The 17,439-nt window shown below is 51.0% G+C and overlaps 2 protein-coding genes across 6 annotated transcripts; one reads left to right on the top strand and one right to left on the bottom strand.

Moving 5' to 3' along the window:
• Nucleotides 1-624: 624 nt before the first annotated feature.
• Nucleotides 625-9,747, bottom strand: GNL1 (G protein nucleolar 1 (putative)). Its single transcript, XM_014832304.3, has 12 exons — nucleotides 9,506-9,747; nucleotides 8,918-9,083; nucleotides 8,395-8,531; nucleotides 8,082-8,233; nucleotides 7,900-7,971; nucleotides 6,696-6,903; nucleotides 6,447-6,542; nucleotides 5,856-6,050; nucleotides 1,965-2,143; nucleotides 1,724-1,886; nucleotides 1,348-1,488; nucleotides 625-974 (listed from the first exon to the last, which is right to left on the bottom strand). Exons 1-12 carry the CDS (start codon nucleotides 9,576-9,578, stop codon nucleotides 733-735), a joined length of 1,824 nt encoding a protein of 607 aa, XP_014687790.1. The 5' UTR covers nucleotides 9,579-9,747; the 3' UTR covers nucleotides 625-732.
• A 366-nt stretch (nucleotides 9,748-10,113) lies between these two features.
• PRR3 (proline rich 3) lies at nucleotides 10,114-15,906 on the top strand. 5 transcript variants are annotated; one of them, XM_070516739.1, is made up of 6 exons: nucleotides 10,114-10,253; nucleotides 10,497-10,840; nucleotides 11,570-11,632; nucleotides 13,508-13,690; nucleotides 14,035-14,325; nucleotides 14,601-15,906. In XM_070516739.1, exons 2-6 carry the CDS (start codon nucleotides 10,735-10,737, stop codon nucleotides 14,705-14,707), a joined length of 750 nt encoding a protein of 249 aa, XP_070372840.1. In that variant the 5' UTR covers nucleotides 10,114-10,253; nucleotides 10,497-10,734; the 3' UTR covers nucleotides 14,708-15,906. The 5 variants fall into 5 exon arrangements, with proteins under 5 accessions (XP_070372840.1, XP_014687791.2, XP_070372841.1 ...); XM_014832305.3 differs by lacking the exon at nucleotides 13,508-13,690; XM_044775033.2 differs by lacking the exon at nucleotides 10,114-10,253 and having other exon boundaries at nucleotides 10,313-10,840.
• The last annotated feature ends 1,533 nt before the right edge of the window (nucleotides 15,907-17,439 follow it).

Here is a 17,439-nt window from a genome sequence, read left to right as displayed (position 1 = left end):
AGGAAGTCCTAGAATTATACTGTACAAGCCCCGAGGATTTGGAGAACATCACACACCCTTCCTAATCCAAAAACTTGGGTGCCTGAGAATGGGGTCTTGATCACGACCAGGCTGCAAATTCAGGTCAGGCCCTGTTTGTGCATCTTTATATGCTCAGTGCTTAGCATAGGTTAAGACGCACAGTCAGCCCTCAATAAATATTTGCTGAATTTGAATAAATCCTGTAAAAATCTCACTTAAAGACATCAGCTCGTGATGCCTTCTCTTACTGCTTCTTCTCTCAGAAGCTCCTGGTATAACCCAGGTCTGGCAGCAGGGGGCGCACAAGGCTGCTGCACAAATCGGAGAGGGAACGGCACAAACTCCAAAAGGGGCTGGATTTCCACCAGGCCTCAAGTCTGAAGTGACCTCCCCTTCCATGTGGATAATGGCATTCCTAAAGTGCAAGTGGGAGAGTGAGCACAGGAGGTCTGCAAACATGGCAGCCGTTTGGGCCTGAATTAACTCCCAGGAGAACTTCTCCTTCACAAAGAGGGTGCACACAAAAAGGGCGAAAGGAGAGCGCCTCCCACAGCTGTCAGCCTGAAACAGCCGCTCTCACCTCAGTCCATCTGGGGAAGGAGCTACAAAGCAGACAATCTTTATTCACAATTGGGGTGGCAGAGGGAGAGACCCCCAGGTCAGTCCAAAAGCAAAGATAAGTGGGTGGGGAAGATGGCGCAGGGCAGAGACTCAGCACTCGTCCTCGCCCAGCAGGGCGTAAGGGTTTCGCGCGGCCAGGCTGGACCCTGGAGCTGAGGTTGGGGTGTCCTCATCCCCTTCCCCCTCCTCATCCGCATCCCGGTCCTCCTCTCCCTCCTCCTCACAGGAGCTGCTCAGCTCTTCCTCTTCCTCCTCTTCCTCGTCACCTGCCGGCCCCACCCTGCCCTGCAAAACCACCAGCTCCAGGGTCTCCGGATGCGACTCCCAGGTGCCTGGGGAACCAAAACAAGAAAGAGAATGGAGGAGAGTTTTGAATAAGGAACTAAAGCCAGAGAAAGATGGCGAGATGCCAAAACTAAGAACAACAATTTTTATAGCTCCTGGCATTCACTCATTCATTCATGCAACTCATGCACTGAGCACTGAACAGAAGCTCTGTACACATTAACGCCAATCTTTACCACCACTGTGCCGGGGGACGACTATCACCCTGGTCTTGCAGATCAGGAAATCGTCTCAGAGGCGCTCAGTACCACAGCGCTGGCTGAGGGTGCAGATTCCCGAATCCTTGCTGGGTGGCCACAAAACCCACCCCCTTTTGCCAACACTATAGCAGGGGCTGGGGGAGCGCACTGGCTGGCTGACCTTTCTGTTCAGTGTAGCCGGGGGGATGAAAACACAGGCTGAGGCGGCCGTCCAGCGCCAGCCGCAGGAGGCTATTGGCTGCTCTGTACACATCGTTCCGGGCCGCCCTGGCTGTCTTGTAACCACGTTTCTCGGCCCAGGCTGGAAGGAAAAAACGATAATGGAGAGGGAAGCCTGTTAACCAGGCCCGGTCACCATTACCCTACTCCCATAACAGAGTCCTTCTAATTTTCCCCAGAACATTCCAGGCCAGAGATCTTGCTGGCCCTGAGACAGAAATCTAGGAATGAGTGGCCAGCTGCTCCATCGACGGCAGGACCTCTGAGAAGAGGAGAGGAGATGGGGCGAGGGGAGAAGCCAGGCACACAGACCCTACCTTCACAGATGTCCCAGGCACACCAAGGGTGTTCTGCGGAGGGGTCCTCGGCCTCGGGGTGGCGCAGGTGGAGCAGGACCTGCACAGGGATCCGGGAGGCTAGATAGCCCACGGCGGTGTATGGCTCCTGGATTTGGGCGATGGGGTAGATCCCCGCCAGAATCTGAGAGGAAACAAGAGCACTAAGCACCTTCCGAAATCCCCTGCCTTCCCTCCCTCTCTGCCCCCTCTGCCCTCCTACCTGCAACTGCCTGGGCAGAAGGGAGGGGAAGATGAGGCCCGGGCAGTCACAGAGCTTCACGGAGGGGGTGAGAAAGTAGGTCTGAAAGTATCGAGTGTGGCCCGGGGTTCTGGAGACACTCACGACCTTCCGCCCCACCAGCCCATTGATCAGCGAGGACTTTCCCACGTTGGGGAAACCTGAGGAAGGCAAGGAACATTAACATCTGACAGATCCTTACTCTGTGGCGCTATAGCTATCCATGAAAGGGGAACTAAGGCTCAGGAATTAAGGAAGCGGTACAACACTGCAAGTTACAAATCATGCTGTGCACTGCCAGGATTGAATCCTGGCCTCTCCACTTACCAGCTCTGTGACCTCACGGCAACTGACTTAACTTTCTCAGCCTATTTCCTCATTTTACCAGCGCAGAGACCTCCAGCCTCAGAGCGGTCAGGATTAAATGAGAAACAAACACAACTGCGTGGTTCAGTGCCTGCAGCAGACTAAGTGCCAAGTGAGACACGCATCTCACGATTATCGTAACTTCTCCAAGGAGAAGACTGCAAGCCCTGGGGCTCACTGCCGCTCCCTTCATAACCACCCCCTTCATTCTGGCCGGGTTCAGCATCTCCACTGATCTCTTCTGCACTCTGGCCTCTCTGTGCCAGCATCTCACTTCCAAAGGTCATTTCCTCCACCCACCTCCGATACCCACTCCCATGGTCACACCCTGGACCGTGTCACTTCATACCTCCAAAATCTCAACTGCAAGCACCTCTCTCTCTGCCCTGACATCCCATCTTTCCAGCTCACTTATTCTGGTTCCTCCATCCCAATAATTCCTTGACCCTGCCTCTAGCATGGGAACACTACTCAACACCCAACTCATGTCCTCACTCCCCTTCTTACCCAACTTAGACTCCACTATCCAGCTCTACAGCCAGTCCCTTTCACAGACACTGAACTTCCTGGTCCCACCTCTCCCCTCCAGCTTACTCAGCTGCCAAAACCCAACCCTGTAAATTCAACTCTGCCCATTCAGCACCTGCTCCTGGGCAGCTGACTGGGGCTGGCAAAGTCACCACTGTGCTGACTGCGCTCTGCTTACACCCACTGAAGTCTCTCCTCTCGAAGGAGGGAGGGAGTAAACCACCCGCCTTTGACAACCCCCACCAGCTCCCTTTCTCTGTTCCCTTTATAACGAAACTCCTGAAAAAATCTACTTTTTGTCACCACTTCCTGCCATCTTCTTTGTGTCCATAAACTATAACATACACAAAAATGCATGAAACATAAGTGTGCCTGATGAGCCCCATATCACTCGCCCTGGGCACAGAGTGTGACACACTTCCTCAGAGGCCCCATTGGTCCTTCTGGATCCTAACCCTCTCCCTCTGCACATGCAAGCCTTATCCTGAGCTGTAAGCGATTCCACTCCTTATGTTTCTTTTGAGGTTTATGACCTGTGTTATCTCTGAACGATGCCATGCAATTTTGCAGCTTTTCAACTTTACACAAATAAAATTGTGCAGGATGGATGCTGTGGTGTCTGGTTCCTTTCTCGTACAATGTTATGTGAGGTTCTGCCATGTTGGTGCCTGTTATCTCATTGGTCTACCCTTACCTGGCTTTCTCTCCTCCAGTCCACTGAAACCACTGATCCACACACTGCCAAGCCCGCTGAGCAAGTCTCTGTGCTCATCTCACTCAACCTTCAGCAACATGGGACACAACTGGGCCCTCCTTTGCTCTCCAAACACTGTTTTCATTTGACTTCTGGGACAGCCTCTTGGTTTCCTCCTCCTTTGCCCAACCTCTAATTGCTGGCTTGGCTTCCTCTTTCCACCTGCCTCCTCTCCCCAACTCATCCAGTCCATGCCTTTAAATACCACTTATATCCACCAATGGCTCCCCAAATTTATAACCACACCCAAATTCAAATCTGCAGTCCTGTCCCCCAAGCTCCCGGCTCCTCTGCTCACTACTGATTCCACATCTCCACTCGGGAAATTTAAAAAGAATCTCAACTTCAAATCCTAATTCCCCTCCGCCCCCCAGCCCCTCCAAACCTGCTCCTCTCCCAATCTTTCTATCTCAGTATTCCCAGTACAACAACCTGGAACTCCCTTTCTATTACTCAGTTTCTCTAGGCCCCAAGTGCAACCCATCTGCAGTCTCATTTTCTCTACCTTTTAAAGGTAGAGACATCCTGTTCCTGACCCCGTCCCACCACCTCCACCTCTACCACTCTGCTCGGAGCAGCTCTCATTTCGCCTCAGACTACTGGAATAGCCTCTGACTGCACGCTCTCTGCTTCCTTTCTTGCCCACCCCCCACCATTTATTCTCTACTTGGCAGCTAAAGTAAACATCTACAAAAGGAAATCAGACCCTGTCACTCCCCTGCTCAAAACTCACCAATGGCTTCTCATCAGACTTGGAATAAAACCCAAAAAGCCACAGGACTTGACACGATGTGGTCCCTGGCGACCTTTCTGGCCTCATTCCTGATCTCTTTCCTGTTCCCACACCCCAGTGCCCTGGGCGCTCTGGCTCGTCCCACAATCACCAACCTCATCCCTTCCTCAAGCCCCTCTCACTGACTGACCCTTGAACTTTCCCCACATCTCCTAACAGCCAGTTCATCTCAGCATCTCGGGCTCTTCTCAGGAGCCTTCCCCTGAGGACCCCTCCTTTCCAGTCACTCTCTGTCTCCTTCATTACTTTATTTCCTTCATTGCCCCTAAATAATATGATTTCAGATCACAAATCAATCTACTCACAAGAAAACAAGCTCTGTGAGGGTAGGGACTTTTCTGCCATTTTCACGGCCTAGAACAGCACCTGGCACCTGGTGCCAGTAAACATCTGTTGAATGGACAAACGGATGAGAGTGGGAGGGAGCTCCAAGCTCAGGGCTGCCTGTGCCATAGCACACGCTCTCCCTATCACATCACCCTAAACACAGACAGGTCAGTGCAGAGCCTCCTGAGAGGAGAAACATGGCCCCCCAAGAGGGAAAGCCGGGATCAAAAGTCCGGGGAGGGAAAGCCAGGGCGAAATGACTGGAAAGGGAGCAATCTGTCAGCAGGCAGGCAGGTTTTCCCCAAGACAAAAAGGAGACCGAAAGATAAGCCAGGAGCGTTTCCAAGGGGTCCAGCCACTCTGCTCCCCCTAATTTCTTCAGGGTTGGGCCTTTTTTGGTTCCAATGTCACCTCAGATACTACAACTTTGCCAAAGTCATTTTTCACCTCTCCCACCCAAAATGAAAAGGAGGCCTAGGTTCTAATCATACATTCCTTTCTCCCCGACCAAGAGCAGAGACAACACTCTCAACTAAGGGAAGATTCTCCTTGACAACAGATTTAAAGGGTTAAGACCCAGAAGGAATGAATACTTGCTAAGTTCCCACTATGATTTAATGATCACTCCACCACGACTAATTACTACAATTGAAACAGTTAATATATACAAATCACTCAGAACAGTGCCCAGTACACGGTAAGCATCATCTAAGCGTTAAATGTTGACATCTATTTTTATTACTGTTATCACTATCTGTCTAGGCTTTGTTAGGCTCTCTCTACACTACTCCCTTCACTCCTCACATCCACTCTTTTCATTGGGTATCAGTGTTCTCATTTTTAAAATCAAAGCAACGAAGACTCAGACTAAGTATCTCAGACTAAGACAAAGCAACTAAGACTCATAACTTGCTCAAGATTAGAAACAGCTGAGAAGAGGCGGAATTTAATTCAGGCGTGCCATGACCGTTCCACTACAGCCCATGGCCTCCTCTGCCCTCAGAGACCCTGGAGCCGAATGAGACCTGATCACCTTCCCTCTTTTCCAAATATCAAAACTCTGTACCTCCGAGGAGGCCGTCACGCCTGGGCCATGCTCCCTTACCCACACAGCCGATGGTCACCACCCCATCCTTGTAGCGCTCCCGGGTCGGGCCGGTTGGCTCCATCGCTGAGTCAGTCTGCTGCTCCACCAGGACTGCTGGCCCGTCCTCCTCTTCCTCCTCCTCCCCGGAGCCATTACCCCAGGTGGCCCCAGCCACATCCCGGGCAATCTTCTCCCGCCAGCTGCTCAAGTCCACTGCTCAGGGAAGAAGAGGAAGAAGGTTCTCCCCAGGGCCACCATGTGAGGGCACAGACTACGCACTGCACAGCTGATGTAACTGGCGCCCTCTGGAGTTGGGTAGTGCCAACCTGCACAACAGCTGACTCTCCCAGCCTTCACTTGACCCCACTGTGCAATCATGTGCATTTCCCTGAGTTTCTGAAAAGTACTGAAAAGACTGAAGGCAGTAACCACTGGAGTTCCTGCCCACCTGCTGCCTTCCTTGTCCCACCGGTCAGTCTGTCTGCTCCCTCCTCCATCCCTCCCTCTGGTCTCTTGCCTGTATTTGTAATAGAGGGGAAGGTGAGCAAAAGGACTCCGGGCCTTGGGTCTCCCCCATGGCCTCCTACACTCCCTCCAAGGGACACATACCTTTCCCTGCAGTGATGGCTTCACAGGCTCTCAGCAACTGCTCTGGCCCCAGGGCCCGAGTCCATCCTCTCCCCCGCCTCCGACTCTTCTTCAAGACTGAGATCAGAGGGCACAAAAAGGTTAGCACCCCATCGGTCCCACCACCCATAGGCGTAAAATCAGGCACCCCTTGTCAACAAGCCTCTCTGTGCTCCTCTTTACCCCCTGACACCCACCTCTCCCATGTTGCCCTCCTCATAGCCTACTCACCACTACTAGGGTCCTGTGGGGTACGGGGGTCCCGAGGGAAAGAGGTGAAAAGGACGATGTGGAGCTGGGGATAGTGTTGGTGGAAATAATGCTTCCAGGCAACCACGAGAGCCGGCGGGGCCAGATCCACCTTGTTTAGGACCAGCACCAGAGCCAGCCCAAGTTCTCCAGTCACGTACTCATAAAGTGCTGGTGGGAAATTCACAACCTGGGAGAGGGGTGGTAACAGGATGCAGCAATGAGAGGTCAACCCAGAGTTCTGCCTCCAGTTCCCCACTCACCAGGCACAGCTCAGAGACACGACCCTGGTGGGAGCAGATTCTGGGGAAGAAAGGTAAATCAGCCAAACTGAACTAGGAAGACAATGCAGGGATAAGTAACACCTGTGCACGTGTCTCTGCGGGGCTTCCTACAGGTCCTGATTAGGGATGGAAATGAGCTGAAAACAAGATAAGGAAATAATGACACATAGCACACTGGGGTAAAGGCTGGAAGCAGGACAGGGATGGCAGCTGGGGTAGAAATTACTATCTATTTTTGTGTGTACACAACTGCCTACATATGTACACATGCATACATGTGTCTATGCACATATGTGTATATTTGCATGTTGAGCATGTGTGGCTGTGTATGCGATTGTGTGAATGCACACATGTATGTGTTTGTGAGTATATGTGTAGGAGTGTGTGCATCCACGTCATTAAGGACATCCAACCTAAATGTCCCCACAGACCTCCCTTTCTCCCACTGGAGGACAACAGTGAAGCGGCAGACAGGATTCACACAAGGGCCGTCTGGCAGCAGAGTCCAGAGCCTGAACCACACCCTAGCATTCCAGGTAAGGCTGAGTCCTGTGGTGACTGATGTGGCAGGGCAGGGGGATACCCCAGCTGCCTTCGGAGAAGCTCCTGGAGCTCCATACTTGGACTTCCTATTGGTCTAGCTCTGGTGGGCTGGGAAACAGAATATGTAGTTTTTCATCAAAGGAAGTAAAAGAGAGGATAGTCACTTGGCCAGGGGAGGAGTGCCAGGCTGTGGTACGGATGAATAAAGGACTGAGCTCCTGACTGCGGCATCAGCACGGGGCAGGGGAGACTGGAAAGGAAAGCGCACACCTCTCTGTCTCCCAGCTCCTGCCTCTGCCCTTTAGCCCACAAGAATCCTCCTCCCTCCACCCCCTTGTACTTTCATCCCCAGTACTCACTGGATGTCGGATATCAGTGATAAGCAGGACGATGTCAGACATCTCTAACACTCGCCACAGCTGCCTCCATGTCTGAAAAGACAAGGTCGCAAGAAGAGAACCTGAGTCCCTCTCCTGCCTGATCCTAGACCCATTTGAGCCTGGGTCACTAGGCCCCACTCCTGTCCCTACTCCATTCTCACCTCCAGATTATGCTCAAAGTAGCTGAGTTTCTCAGAGCTGTAAGCCCCATGAATCTTCCCAAGATACTCCTGGAAGCTCCGCTCCTCCTGGCTCATTAGTTGCTCCTTGGACATCTCATAACTCCAAGGAGGACGTCGCGGAAAGTCCAGAACTGGGAAATCAAGAAAAAGTCCCAGTAACTATGAGGATAGTTTCAGGACTCAAGGGTGCTTCCCAGACCCCTCCTTCCTGACAGTCAGCTCTTCCTCTTCCAAACTCCCTCCCTCAGCCCACTGCCGGTCCCAAACGGCCAGATGTTGAGCTCTTACTCACCTGACCCAGGCTGATAAACCTCCCGGATGTCCAGCTCCAGCACCTCAGCGCTGACTGGTTGCAGTACTTGCTCCCGGGCCGCTCTCTTTCTCCTCTCCACCTCCTCCCGGCTCTCTCGCTCAAAATGCAGCCGGTATCTAACGGGACAGAGACCACGGCATCCATCACAATCCTGCGGCCACAAACTCCAATCTTCTCTCCTCTTGGGCAGACAACTTCGCAAAGCTTTCTCTCCGGAGTTGTTCAAATCTCTCTGAGTCGGCCCTCCCCCAAGTCCCTCTTTCACGTAACATTAGCCCTTCCCCTAAGCCTCGCTTTTCTATAAGCCAAACTGTCTCCAGCCCCTCCGGAAGGGAAGACTGCAGCCCGCTCCGGTGAGCCCGGCGGCCCGCGGAGATCCGGGGCATCCCGGCCCCACCACCTCCAGTTTCAAGCCTCCACCAGCAGCAGCCTGCTTTCCCCCAACGCTCTGACTTCCGCGTAGGCGGGGAAGCCCGGGCCAGCGACCCCCGCCCACTCTCACCGATTTGGGGCATAGCCTCGCGGGCCCAGCCCCTGGGAAGGCTGCTGATTGAGCCTGCGGATGTGATGGGTCACAGACTCCCCGTCTGAGGTGTCGGTCTGCTCCTCCCGCCGCTCCCGGCTCCCGCTGCGGCTGTTGGAACTGGATCGCAGCCCATCTTGAAGCCCTGCGGGGAGGAGCTGGCTGGTGACGCCAGTGCTGGCCGGCTCTCAGGGGCCTTAAGACCCCCTCTTCGGCCGGCCTGGCTCCCCCTCACCCTACCCCACTTCTTTTGAGGCCCGGTCCTCCCAGCCACCCTGCCACGACCCTCCCGGATGTGCGTGGGGGGAGTCACTCCTCCTCCAGGGATCTGCGGGGATGGCGCCCCGTTCGAGCTGGAGAGATTCCCCTCCCCCAACTCTCCATCCTTCCCCACTCCTTCCAGATTTAGTGAGGCTGGGGTGAGGAAATCCCCTCCGTGGTCGCCCGCGCGCGTCGGCGCGAGGCCACCACCCCCTCCTACGCCCCCCAGAGGTGCGGCGGGCACACCCCTCCTTCCAGATGTGCGGGAGCCGGAGCCCCGCCCCCTCCTCTCGCTCCCGCACTGACCTCGCTTCCGCTCCCGCTTGTCCTGCAACTGCTTCTTCTTCTGCTTCACGCTGAAGGGCTTCTTCCTCGGCATGGCCCGGACCAGTCACCTGGCCCGCCCTCCGCCGAGCTCCCGCCGCCTCAACTGACTCCCCCCCGGGGCAGCCCCCGCCGCAAGGGCCCGGGACCCTTGAGGGGGCGGGGCTCTGAGGTGACGTCAGCGGGCGGGCCCGGCCGATTCGCCCAGGCGGCCGGGGTGGAAGGCGGACGAGGGGAAATACAGTCACTTTCCTCTAGGAACGAGGCGCGAGGATGATGCGGGTGGGCTACCCGCACGTAAGAGCCAGTAGCATCCAGAGGGCGCAGCGGCGGCGAGGAAGGAGGCGCGCGTGGGAGGATCGGGCTAACTTCGTCACGGACGCTACCAACTCCCGCTCGGAGGAGGGGGGACGCGTGTCATCACTACCTTGCGCGCCGGGGAGAAGCTACCACTCACCTGGAGGGGGGCGGTGGAGCGGAGGGCGGGTCCTACCACCTGGGGGAGAGGGGGTGTGGACACGCAGAAGCTACTTTAGCAACCGCCGGGTGTGACCTTAGTGGAAAGCGGAGACTGCGTGTCCCGGGATTGAAGCCAAGTTGCTGGGCTACACTGGGGGCAAGGTCAGAGGTCTTGAGCGACGGATGGTGGTCTGAAAAGTCCCGGGTCCCGCCCCGCTGGGACCCAAATTCCTTGTGGGAACGATGATAAGGAGCAGGTTTACAGATAAGGGTAAGCGCCGGAGAGGAGAGACATCCAGGTGGGAGAGGCACTTTTGGAGGGAGGTCAGAGGGCACGAAGTTGTGCCTGCAGCAGTTGCCATAGTAACCGGGTACCGGATGTGGCGATCTTAGGATGCGACAGCCCTCTCTTCTCAGGCCTTCTGGCCCGAGAGCCTATCCACTCTATGGCACACTGTGAAGAACCGGTTGTGGGTTTTTTTCGGTGAGAGAAGAAAGAAATTTTCTTTTTAAGCTTTTATAGGAACGCAGCAGAGGGAAGGTTTGAGATTGCCGCCACGCCTGGCAGAGACTGAGGGAGGCAGCTGGTGTGAGAATGCGGCCGCACAAAAGCCCCCTGCAGCCTTCCGGAAGTGAAATGGCGGGAGCCTCAACCTCACTGTCCACCGCCCCCCCGGAAGCGGAAACAGAATCCCAGCGTGCCCCTTCCTCACTGCCCTCCAAATCCCGCTGCAGCCATTGCCGCAACCACGATGCCGAAACGAAAGAAGCAGAATCAGCAGCAGCAGCCGCCGCCGCAGCAGCCCCAACTGCCAGAGCGGGAAGAGACTGGAGATGAGGAGGATGGGAGTCCCATTGGTGAGGAGCCCGGGAGGGGTGTGCACATGCCTGTCAGCCGGTCAGGACGAGGGGTTAGGGGCTGAAAAGGTGCGGGGGAGGGGGCTCTAACGGAAGGAGGAAGGGCGCACGCGTTGGGGCGGAGGTGGGGGCTGTCCGGGATGGAGCTCTGAAAGAGTTCTCTTACTTGAACCCTCAACTTCAATCTGGCCCCTAAAGCTTTCTAAAGAAGGCAGGGGAGAAGATAAAGAACTCGTGTGCGCAGCCGCAGAATGGCAGGGGAGAGGGGGCGTAGAGAGGTTGCAGATTTCGTTGACTGGGATGACAATTTGTGACCATACTTTCACAGGGAATGTGAAAGTGCAGTCTTCTCTAAAACTACTCCCGGGCAGGGCGAGGGGGTGGTGGGGAGGGAAGGGAAGCTATCTGATTGGCCGGCAGTTAAAGAGAGGGATTGGATTATCTCTGGTATCTCTGAGATGATCTGGATAACAACAATGGAAAGGAAGGAGTTGTAGGTAACCTTCCCGCGTTATCCCCCTTGACTGAGTCTCCACTTTTGGCAAACCCTGAAAACGCTTTGCGAAGGAAAGGGCAGATAGATGGGGTGAGAATTCTTAACACCCTTAAGAATATACCTGGCTTTACTGGTTGGATTAAGAAATGAGTAATAGAAGAAAACCATAATAAGAACAGGATCATCAGTCCTTTAGTCCATTCTGATGACCATGTTTTCATGTCTACTCTTAGGACCACCCAGCCTTCTGGGCCCTCCCCCCATGGCCAATGGAAAGCCTGGTGACCCCAAGTCAGGTGAGGAAGAAGGGGCCCCCAATCTTTTGATTAGTTCCTGGAAAAGGGAGTAAGGGAGGGAGTGAAACTCAGAGAGAATATATCCTTTAAAATAAAAAAAAATCAGTGATTCTGTACCTAAATGAATGGAGAGATGCTGTATACTCACAGTTTGAAAAACTCAATGTTGTAAAAATGTCAGTTTTTCCCAAATTGCTCTATAGATTCAGTGCATTCCCAGTTAGAATCCCTATAATGGTTTTGTGGAAGTAAACATTCTACATTATTATTTGGAAATGGAAATGCACAGGATCCGAGTGAGACAATGCAAAGACAGTCTTGAGGTGGGAGGGCTTACTCTGAATATCAAGACTTAATGTAAAGCTATAGTAGTTATGACAGTGTGATACTGGCACAAGCATAGACATTTAAATCACTAGGACAGCATAAAGAATCCAGTAAAAGGCCCACACATATCTGGACACTTAATTAATGATGAAGACGAAACTGAAATAGTGGTTTTTTCAGTAAATGATGCTGGATTAATTGGACATTCATGTGAGGGAAAAAATGAAATTTGATCTATTCGTACCATATACAAGTGGCTTATAGATCTAAGTATAAAAGGTAAACAAATAGTTCTAGAAAATAAATATATTTCATGGTCTTAGAATGGATAAGAGTCCTTAAACAGACAAGAAATACACACTAACTATAAAGGAAAGATTGATAAACTGAACTACATTAGAACTTACTATTAAGAAATTAATAAGAAGCCATAGAGTAGAAGATACTTACAACAAATATAACCAATAAAGAGCTCATATCTAGAGTATATAAAGAACTCTTTCTAGACAACCTGTTAGAAAAATAGGCAAAAGACAAGAACAGCCACCTCATAAAACCTGAAATCTAAACGGCCAAAAACACGAGAACAAGAACTCAATTGTTAGTCGTCAAATAAATGCAAGCTAAAAACACACCGCTTTGAAATGGAAAGCCTTGCACACTGTTGGTGGGATTGTAAAATGGTACGACCACTGTGGAAAACAGTATGGAGGTTCCTCCAAAAATTAAAAATAGGACTACCATATAATCCAGCAATCCCACTTCTGGGTATATATCCAAAAGAATGGAAAGCAGGATCTTGAAAAGATATTTGCCTTTCCATGTTCATAGCAGCACTATTCACAATAGCCAAGAGATGGAAGCAACCCAGATGTCCATTGACAGATGAATGGATAAACCAAATGTGGTATATTCATACAATGGAATTTCCCCAAAAAGGCAGAAAATCCCATCACGTGCTACAGCATGGATGAACCTTGAGACCATTATGCTAAAGGAAATAAGCCAGTCACAAAAAGGCAAATACTGTATGATTCCACTTGTATGAGGTATCTGAGGTAGTTAAATTCATGGAAACAAAGTAGAATGGTGTTTGCCAAGGACTGGGTAGACAGAGAAAAGGAAAGTTATTTAGTAGCCATAAAGTTTCACTTTTGCAAAATGAAAAAGTTCTAGAGATCTGTTTCACAACGATGGCACTTGACTTAACACTACTGAGATATACACTTAAAAATAGTTAAGATGGCAGATTTTTTGTTACATGTTTTACCACAATTGAAAAAAAAAACACCACTTTTCACCCTCATCAGAATGGCGAAAATGAAAAAGATTGACAATACAAAGTGTGGTCAAGACTATGGCACAGCTGCTGGTGGGAGTGTAAATTGGTACAACCACTTTGAAAAAACAGTTTGACTTTATTAAACTCGAGCATACATGTCCTCTAGGACCCAGCAATACCTCTACTACATATATACTCAAGAAAAATGCAAACGTGTGTGACAAAGACATGTATCAAAATGTTCATGGCAGCATTTTTCGTTATAGCCCCAAACTGGACTCCACCCACATGTCCACCATCAGTAGAATGGATAAATAAGTTGTTGTGTGTGCATGCAATGGGATGCTACACTGCCATGAAAGTGAACGAACTGCTGCTACAGGCAACCTGGAGGAATCTCACAAACACCATGTTGAGCGAAAGGAGCCAGACACAAAAGAATGCAGACTGTATGATTCCATTTATGCAAAGTTCGAAAGCAGGCAAAAACTAACCTATGGTGCTAGAAGTCAGGATAGCGGTTACCTTTGGGGAGGAGGGTGGAATAGTGGGGGGCGGAGGGGCACAAGTGGGGGGACTTCTGAAGCGCTGATTAGGCTTTATCCCTTCACCTGGGTGGTAGAAACACAGATATGTTTACTATGGTGATAACTGAGTTGTGCACTTAAAAGTGGTGTATTTTTGTACGAATATTGTACTTCAATAGAAAGTTAAAAAAAAATCAGGGCTTCTCTATCAGGATTAAGCTGGCCACTGATCACCTTTCCATCTCTCTCTCTCTCTCTCTCTCTAGCTCTTCACAGAGGTCCTCCGGGATCAAGGGGACCAATGATTCCACCACTACTGAGTCTCCCACCTCCTCCCCGGGGCAGAGGCCCAATTCGGGGAGGCCTAGGCCCCAGATCTGGCCCATATGGTCGTGGTTGGTGGGGAGTCAATGCTGAACCTCCTTTTCCTGGACCAGGCCATGGGGGTCCTTCCAGGGGAGGCTTTCACAAAGAGCAGAGAAACCCTCGAAGGCTCAAAAGCTGGTCTCTTATCAAGAATACCTGTCCGCCCAAGGATGGACCCCAGGTTATGGAAGGTGAGGTCCTTTGTTGATGCCTGTACACATGTAATACCCATCACTCTTAGAGTGACTTAATTCCCAGAATGCCCGTGACTCTTCTCCTTTGGGCTATCCTTTGTCCTTTTGAAGTAGGAGTAGCCTTGGATGTTTTTTCTCCCAGAAGAAGCACCACCATTCCAAAATATCTAGAAATGGTAGGGAGTAGGAAATCTGACCACCCTCTCTTTGCTTTTTGTTACATTTGTGTTCTTTCTTGCATTTTAAACTGTTTGATTTTCACTTGTTCACAGACAAATCCGACCGCCCTGTCTGCCGACACTTTGCCAAAAAGGGCCACTGTCGATATGAGGACCTCTGTGCCTTCTACCACCCAGGCGTCAATGGACCTCCTCTGTGAGACTGTGCCTTCCCATCCAGGCTGGAAGGAGCCCTCTGTGACCTAGCGGCCATATATTTCCCTGTGGCCCTGTGATGGCTACTGTGAGGCTGTTCCACCCACCACCCTCAGTCAGTGACGCCCACCCCCATCTGCCACCTCCCCCATTTGGGGTCCAGAGTTGTGTTTCATCACTGGTGCGCGGTGTGCACTATTTCTGCTGATCCAGCCTCCAGAGACTCGCCTTCAGGACCCCATCGTTGCTCCCTTCAACTGCCTCCTGGATCCTCTTCCCCTCGCCAACTGACTGCAGAACAGGAAACCTCTTTGGTGCTGTTTCTTGTGCATCTGTCCACCCAGCCCCATATTGCCCTCAATTCCTGAGAGGCCTGGAGCAGTTTCCTACCATTCCCTTCTTCTAGCTGCTTGTTTTAAGTCCTTTTTATGTGACACCCCTCTACCCCCAATGTTGTCAGCTGCTCTGTGAAACTCACCAGGTTGTCTGACCTGGGGTCAAGTTTGGATGACTGGTACAGAGTCACTCCCTGAAAGGCCACTCCCTGCTTTTGGATTTCGTAGTTTCTGCGTCAGTAGCATGATCCCCACCGCTATGGTCTGTGATCACTGTGCTTTGTGAAACTGTACATCCCTTCGTAGCCTTCCTCAGTGTCTGTGGCATTTTCGTGACTTCCCAACACTAGCGTAAGTTTTTCTGCCAAAATGAACGAGGCTCTTGGTGCCCTCTAGACGTTCCCCACCTCCCAACCTGGGAGAATTGTGCAACTTTCCACAAGACTGCCTCCCTGGTCCTCCCTATTCTTCTGGTGTCAGTTTTTCTGGATTCAACCCAGGCCCGTGAGATGTCCCGTGAAGTCTCTGATGGGCCTGCCCTATCTCCTCTCCAGCCCTTTTCAGTTAGACTACGTCATGTGAGGCCACCAGCCCTTTCATTTGAATTCTGTGAATCTCCACCTGGCCTGCCTTTGGGTGGAACCTGGACAGTACTGTCGCCCTTTTCCAACCCTCTTCCCCTACATCCCTGGTACTGGTTGTTTTCTGTGAAAACGGCAGTGAACAGGTTCAGTTTTGAACTGGCCCTGAGGAAATGGGTCAGGAGTTGTATGGGCAAGAGGGAGGGATGAGAGCCGTTGGAGAACTGAGAATGAATTTTTTTTCTTTTTAACGTTTTTTTACATTAGTAATAAACGCAGTGGAAACAAGCATTTTCTTTAATCCCTGTGTTCCAGTCATCTCTGGAAGTGCAGATGAAGCTGTTCTTGTTGGAGTTAGTTTATTCATTTAGTTCATACACAGTGATGGAAAAAGGCAAAACTTAAGTTTCTTCCAGTCTGAAGGAACCAGTGGGGTCCCCTTAATCGATAGGCGTTAACCATACCAGGCTGCCTTATGTTCAGGGGTAAAGTTTTGACGGAGAAAAGAAAGGTCAGGTACCTATGGAGTAATATTTCAAGCATTTTACCTGTGTTTGTAGGTTTGATATTTATGGACTGGCAGTGACAAAGCAATCTTTCAGCAAATATTTGTAGCGTGCCTGTGGGCCAGGCAATAGACTAGGCACTAGAGATAACTGAGCCCAAACCAATCAGTTTTAAATATAAAGAGGGAGACATGTTTATGAGAAAATCAAATAGGTGTAAAGTTACACATGTCAAAAGTGCTGTGGAGAAGCGAGACGTGATGAAAGGGGAGTATGGGGAAGATCACAACTGAGCCAAGTGCTGAAGGACAAGCCGGAGGTGAGGTGGGAGAGTGTAGTCCAGGCAAAGATGTTTGCTAAGAGACCAGAAAAGGGAGGTAAGGCAGGAGGAGGAGGAACTGGACCACACAGGGCCTTACAGAACGCAAGGATTTGGATCTTAAGACAGAAGGCTTTGAGGGGTGCTAGGCAGGTGAGTGTCATGGATTAGATTGGTTTTTTCAAAAAGGTCAACTCAATGTACAGAGCTGGCCAGGCTTGGAAGTGGCCAAGGTTACTTCAGTAGTCCAGATGAGTTGTGATGGTGGTATAAGCTTGGGCAGTGGGATGGGAGGAAAGTGGACATAAGAGATCAAAATGAAGGTATTTTAGGTTTTTTGGGGTAGTTCTGGCTTGCATAACTAAGTGCCATTTAAAAAGAAAGATGTTGGAAGAAAACAGGCAGAATGCCACTAATTTGCTTTTGGAGTGGTTGAGTCTGAGCTGCCTTTTAAGACATCCAAGGAGAGAGAGAAAGTAGATAGTTGGATATACAGATTTGGTATTCAGATTAAAACTGGAGACATAAATGTGAGTTACCTGCTTTTAGGTTGTGGCTGAAGCTGTGAGCATGGATACATTGATTCACTTGGTGAATAGTAAGCACCTTCTATGGCCCAGTTTATCACATTTAAGTTCAGTTGTAACAGAAACCAAAATTAGTCTTAAAGCAAGATAGAAGCTTATATCTCTCACAAGTCAATAGGTAGATAGTCCAAGGCATATGTGACAATCATGCCACAAGGTCTTCAGATGTTCAGAAACCCCCTCCCCTCTCGGCTTTTAGCTCCACAGTCCGTGGGGTCAGACCCTCCTATTCACAGTCCACAGTGAAGCTCTAGCTTGCTCATCCATGCTCCGAGCCTCAGGATGGAGGAAGGGCAGAGGACACCAGCCATCTTGGAGGAAATTTCCCCAAAGCTAGCACAGAGCTCTTCAGTTTATATGCCACTGGCCATAACAGTCCTATGGCCAATACCTAGCTACCAGCAAGGCT

Source organism: Equus asinus, chromosome 8 (assembly GCF_041296235.1).
Source record: "Equus asinus isolate D_3611 breed Donkey chromosome 8, EquAss-T2T_v2, whole genome shotgun sequence".
Lineage (NCBI taxonomy): Eukaryota > Metazoa > Chordata > Mammalia > Perissodactyla > Equidae > Equus > Equus asinus.
The sequence above is the reverse complement of the archived record's forward strand: the minus strand, read 5'-3'. Positions and strand labels throughout refer to the sequence as shown.

Excerpts from the sequence above, each read along its gene's own strand:
- GNL1 (XM_014832304.3), bottom strand. The coding sequence starts at position 9,578 with ATGCCGAGGAAGAAGCCCTTCAGCGTGAAGCAGAAGAAGAAGCAGTTG. Across the intron at positions 8,234-8,394 it reads GGTTTATCAGCCTGGGTCAG|TTCTGGACTTTCCGCGACGT; the intron begins GTGAGTAAGAGC and ends TTGATTTCCCAG. Across the intron at positions 1,887-1,964 it reads TTCTGCCCAGGCAGTTGCAG|ATTCTGGCGGGGATCTACCC; the intron begins GTAGGAGGGCAG and ends GTTTCCTCTCAG.
- PRR3 (XM_070516739.1), top strand. The coding sequence starts at position 10,735 with ATGCCGAAACGAAAGAAGCAGAATCAGCAGCAGCAGCCGCCGCCGCAG. Across the intron at positions 10,841-11,569 it reads GGAGGATGGGAGTCCCATTG|GACCACCCAGCCTTCTGGGC; the intron begins GTGAGGAGCCCG and ends GTCTACTCTTAG. Across the intron at positions 13,691-14,034 it reads GACACAAAAGAATGCAGACT|CTCTTCACAGAGGTCCTCCG; the intron begins GTATGATTCCAT and ends CTCTCTCTCTAG.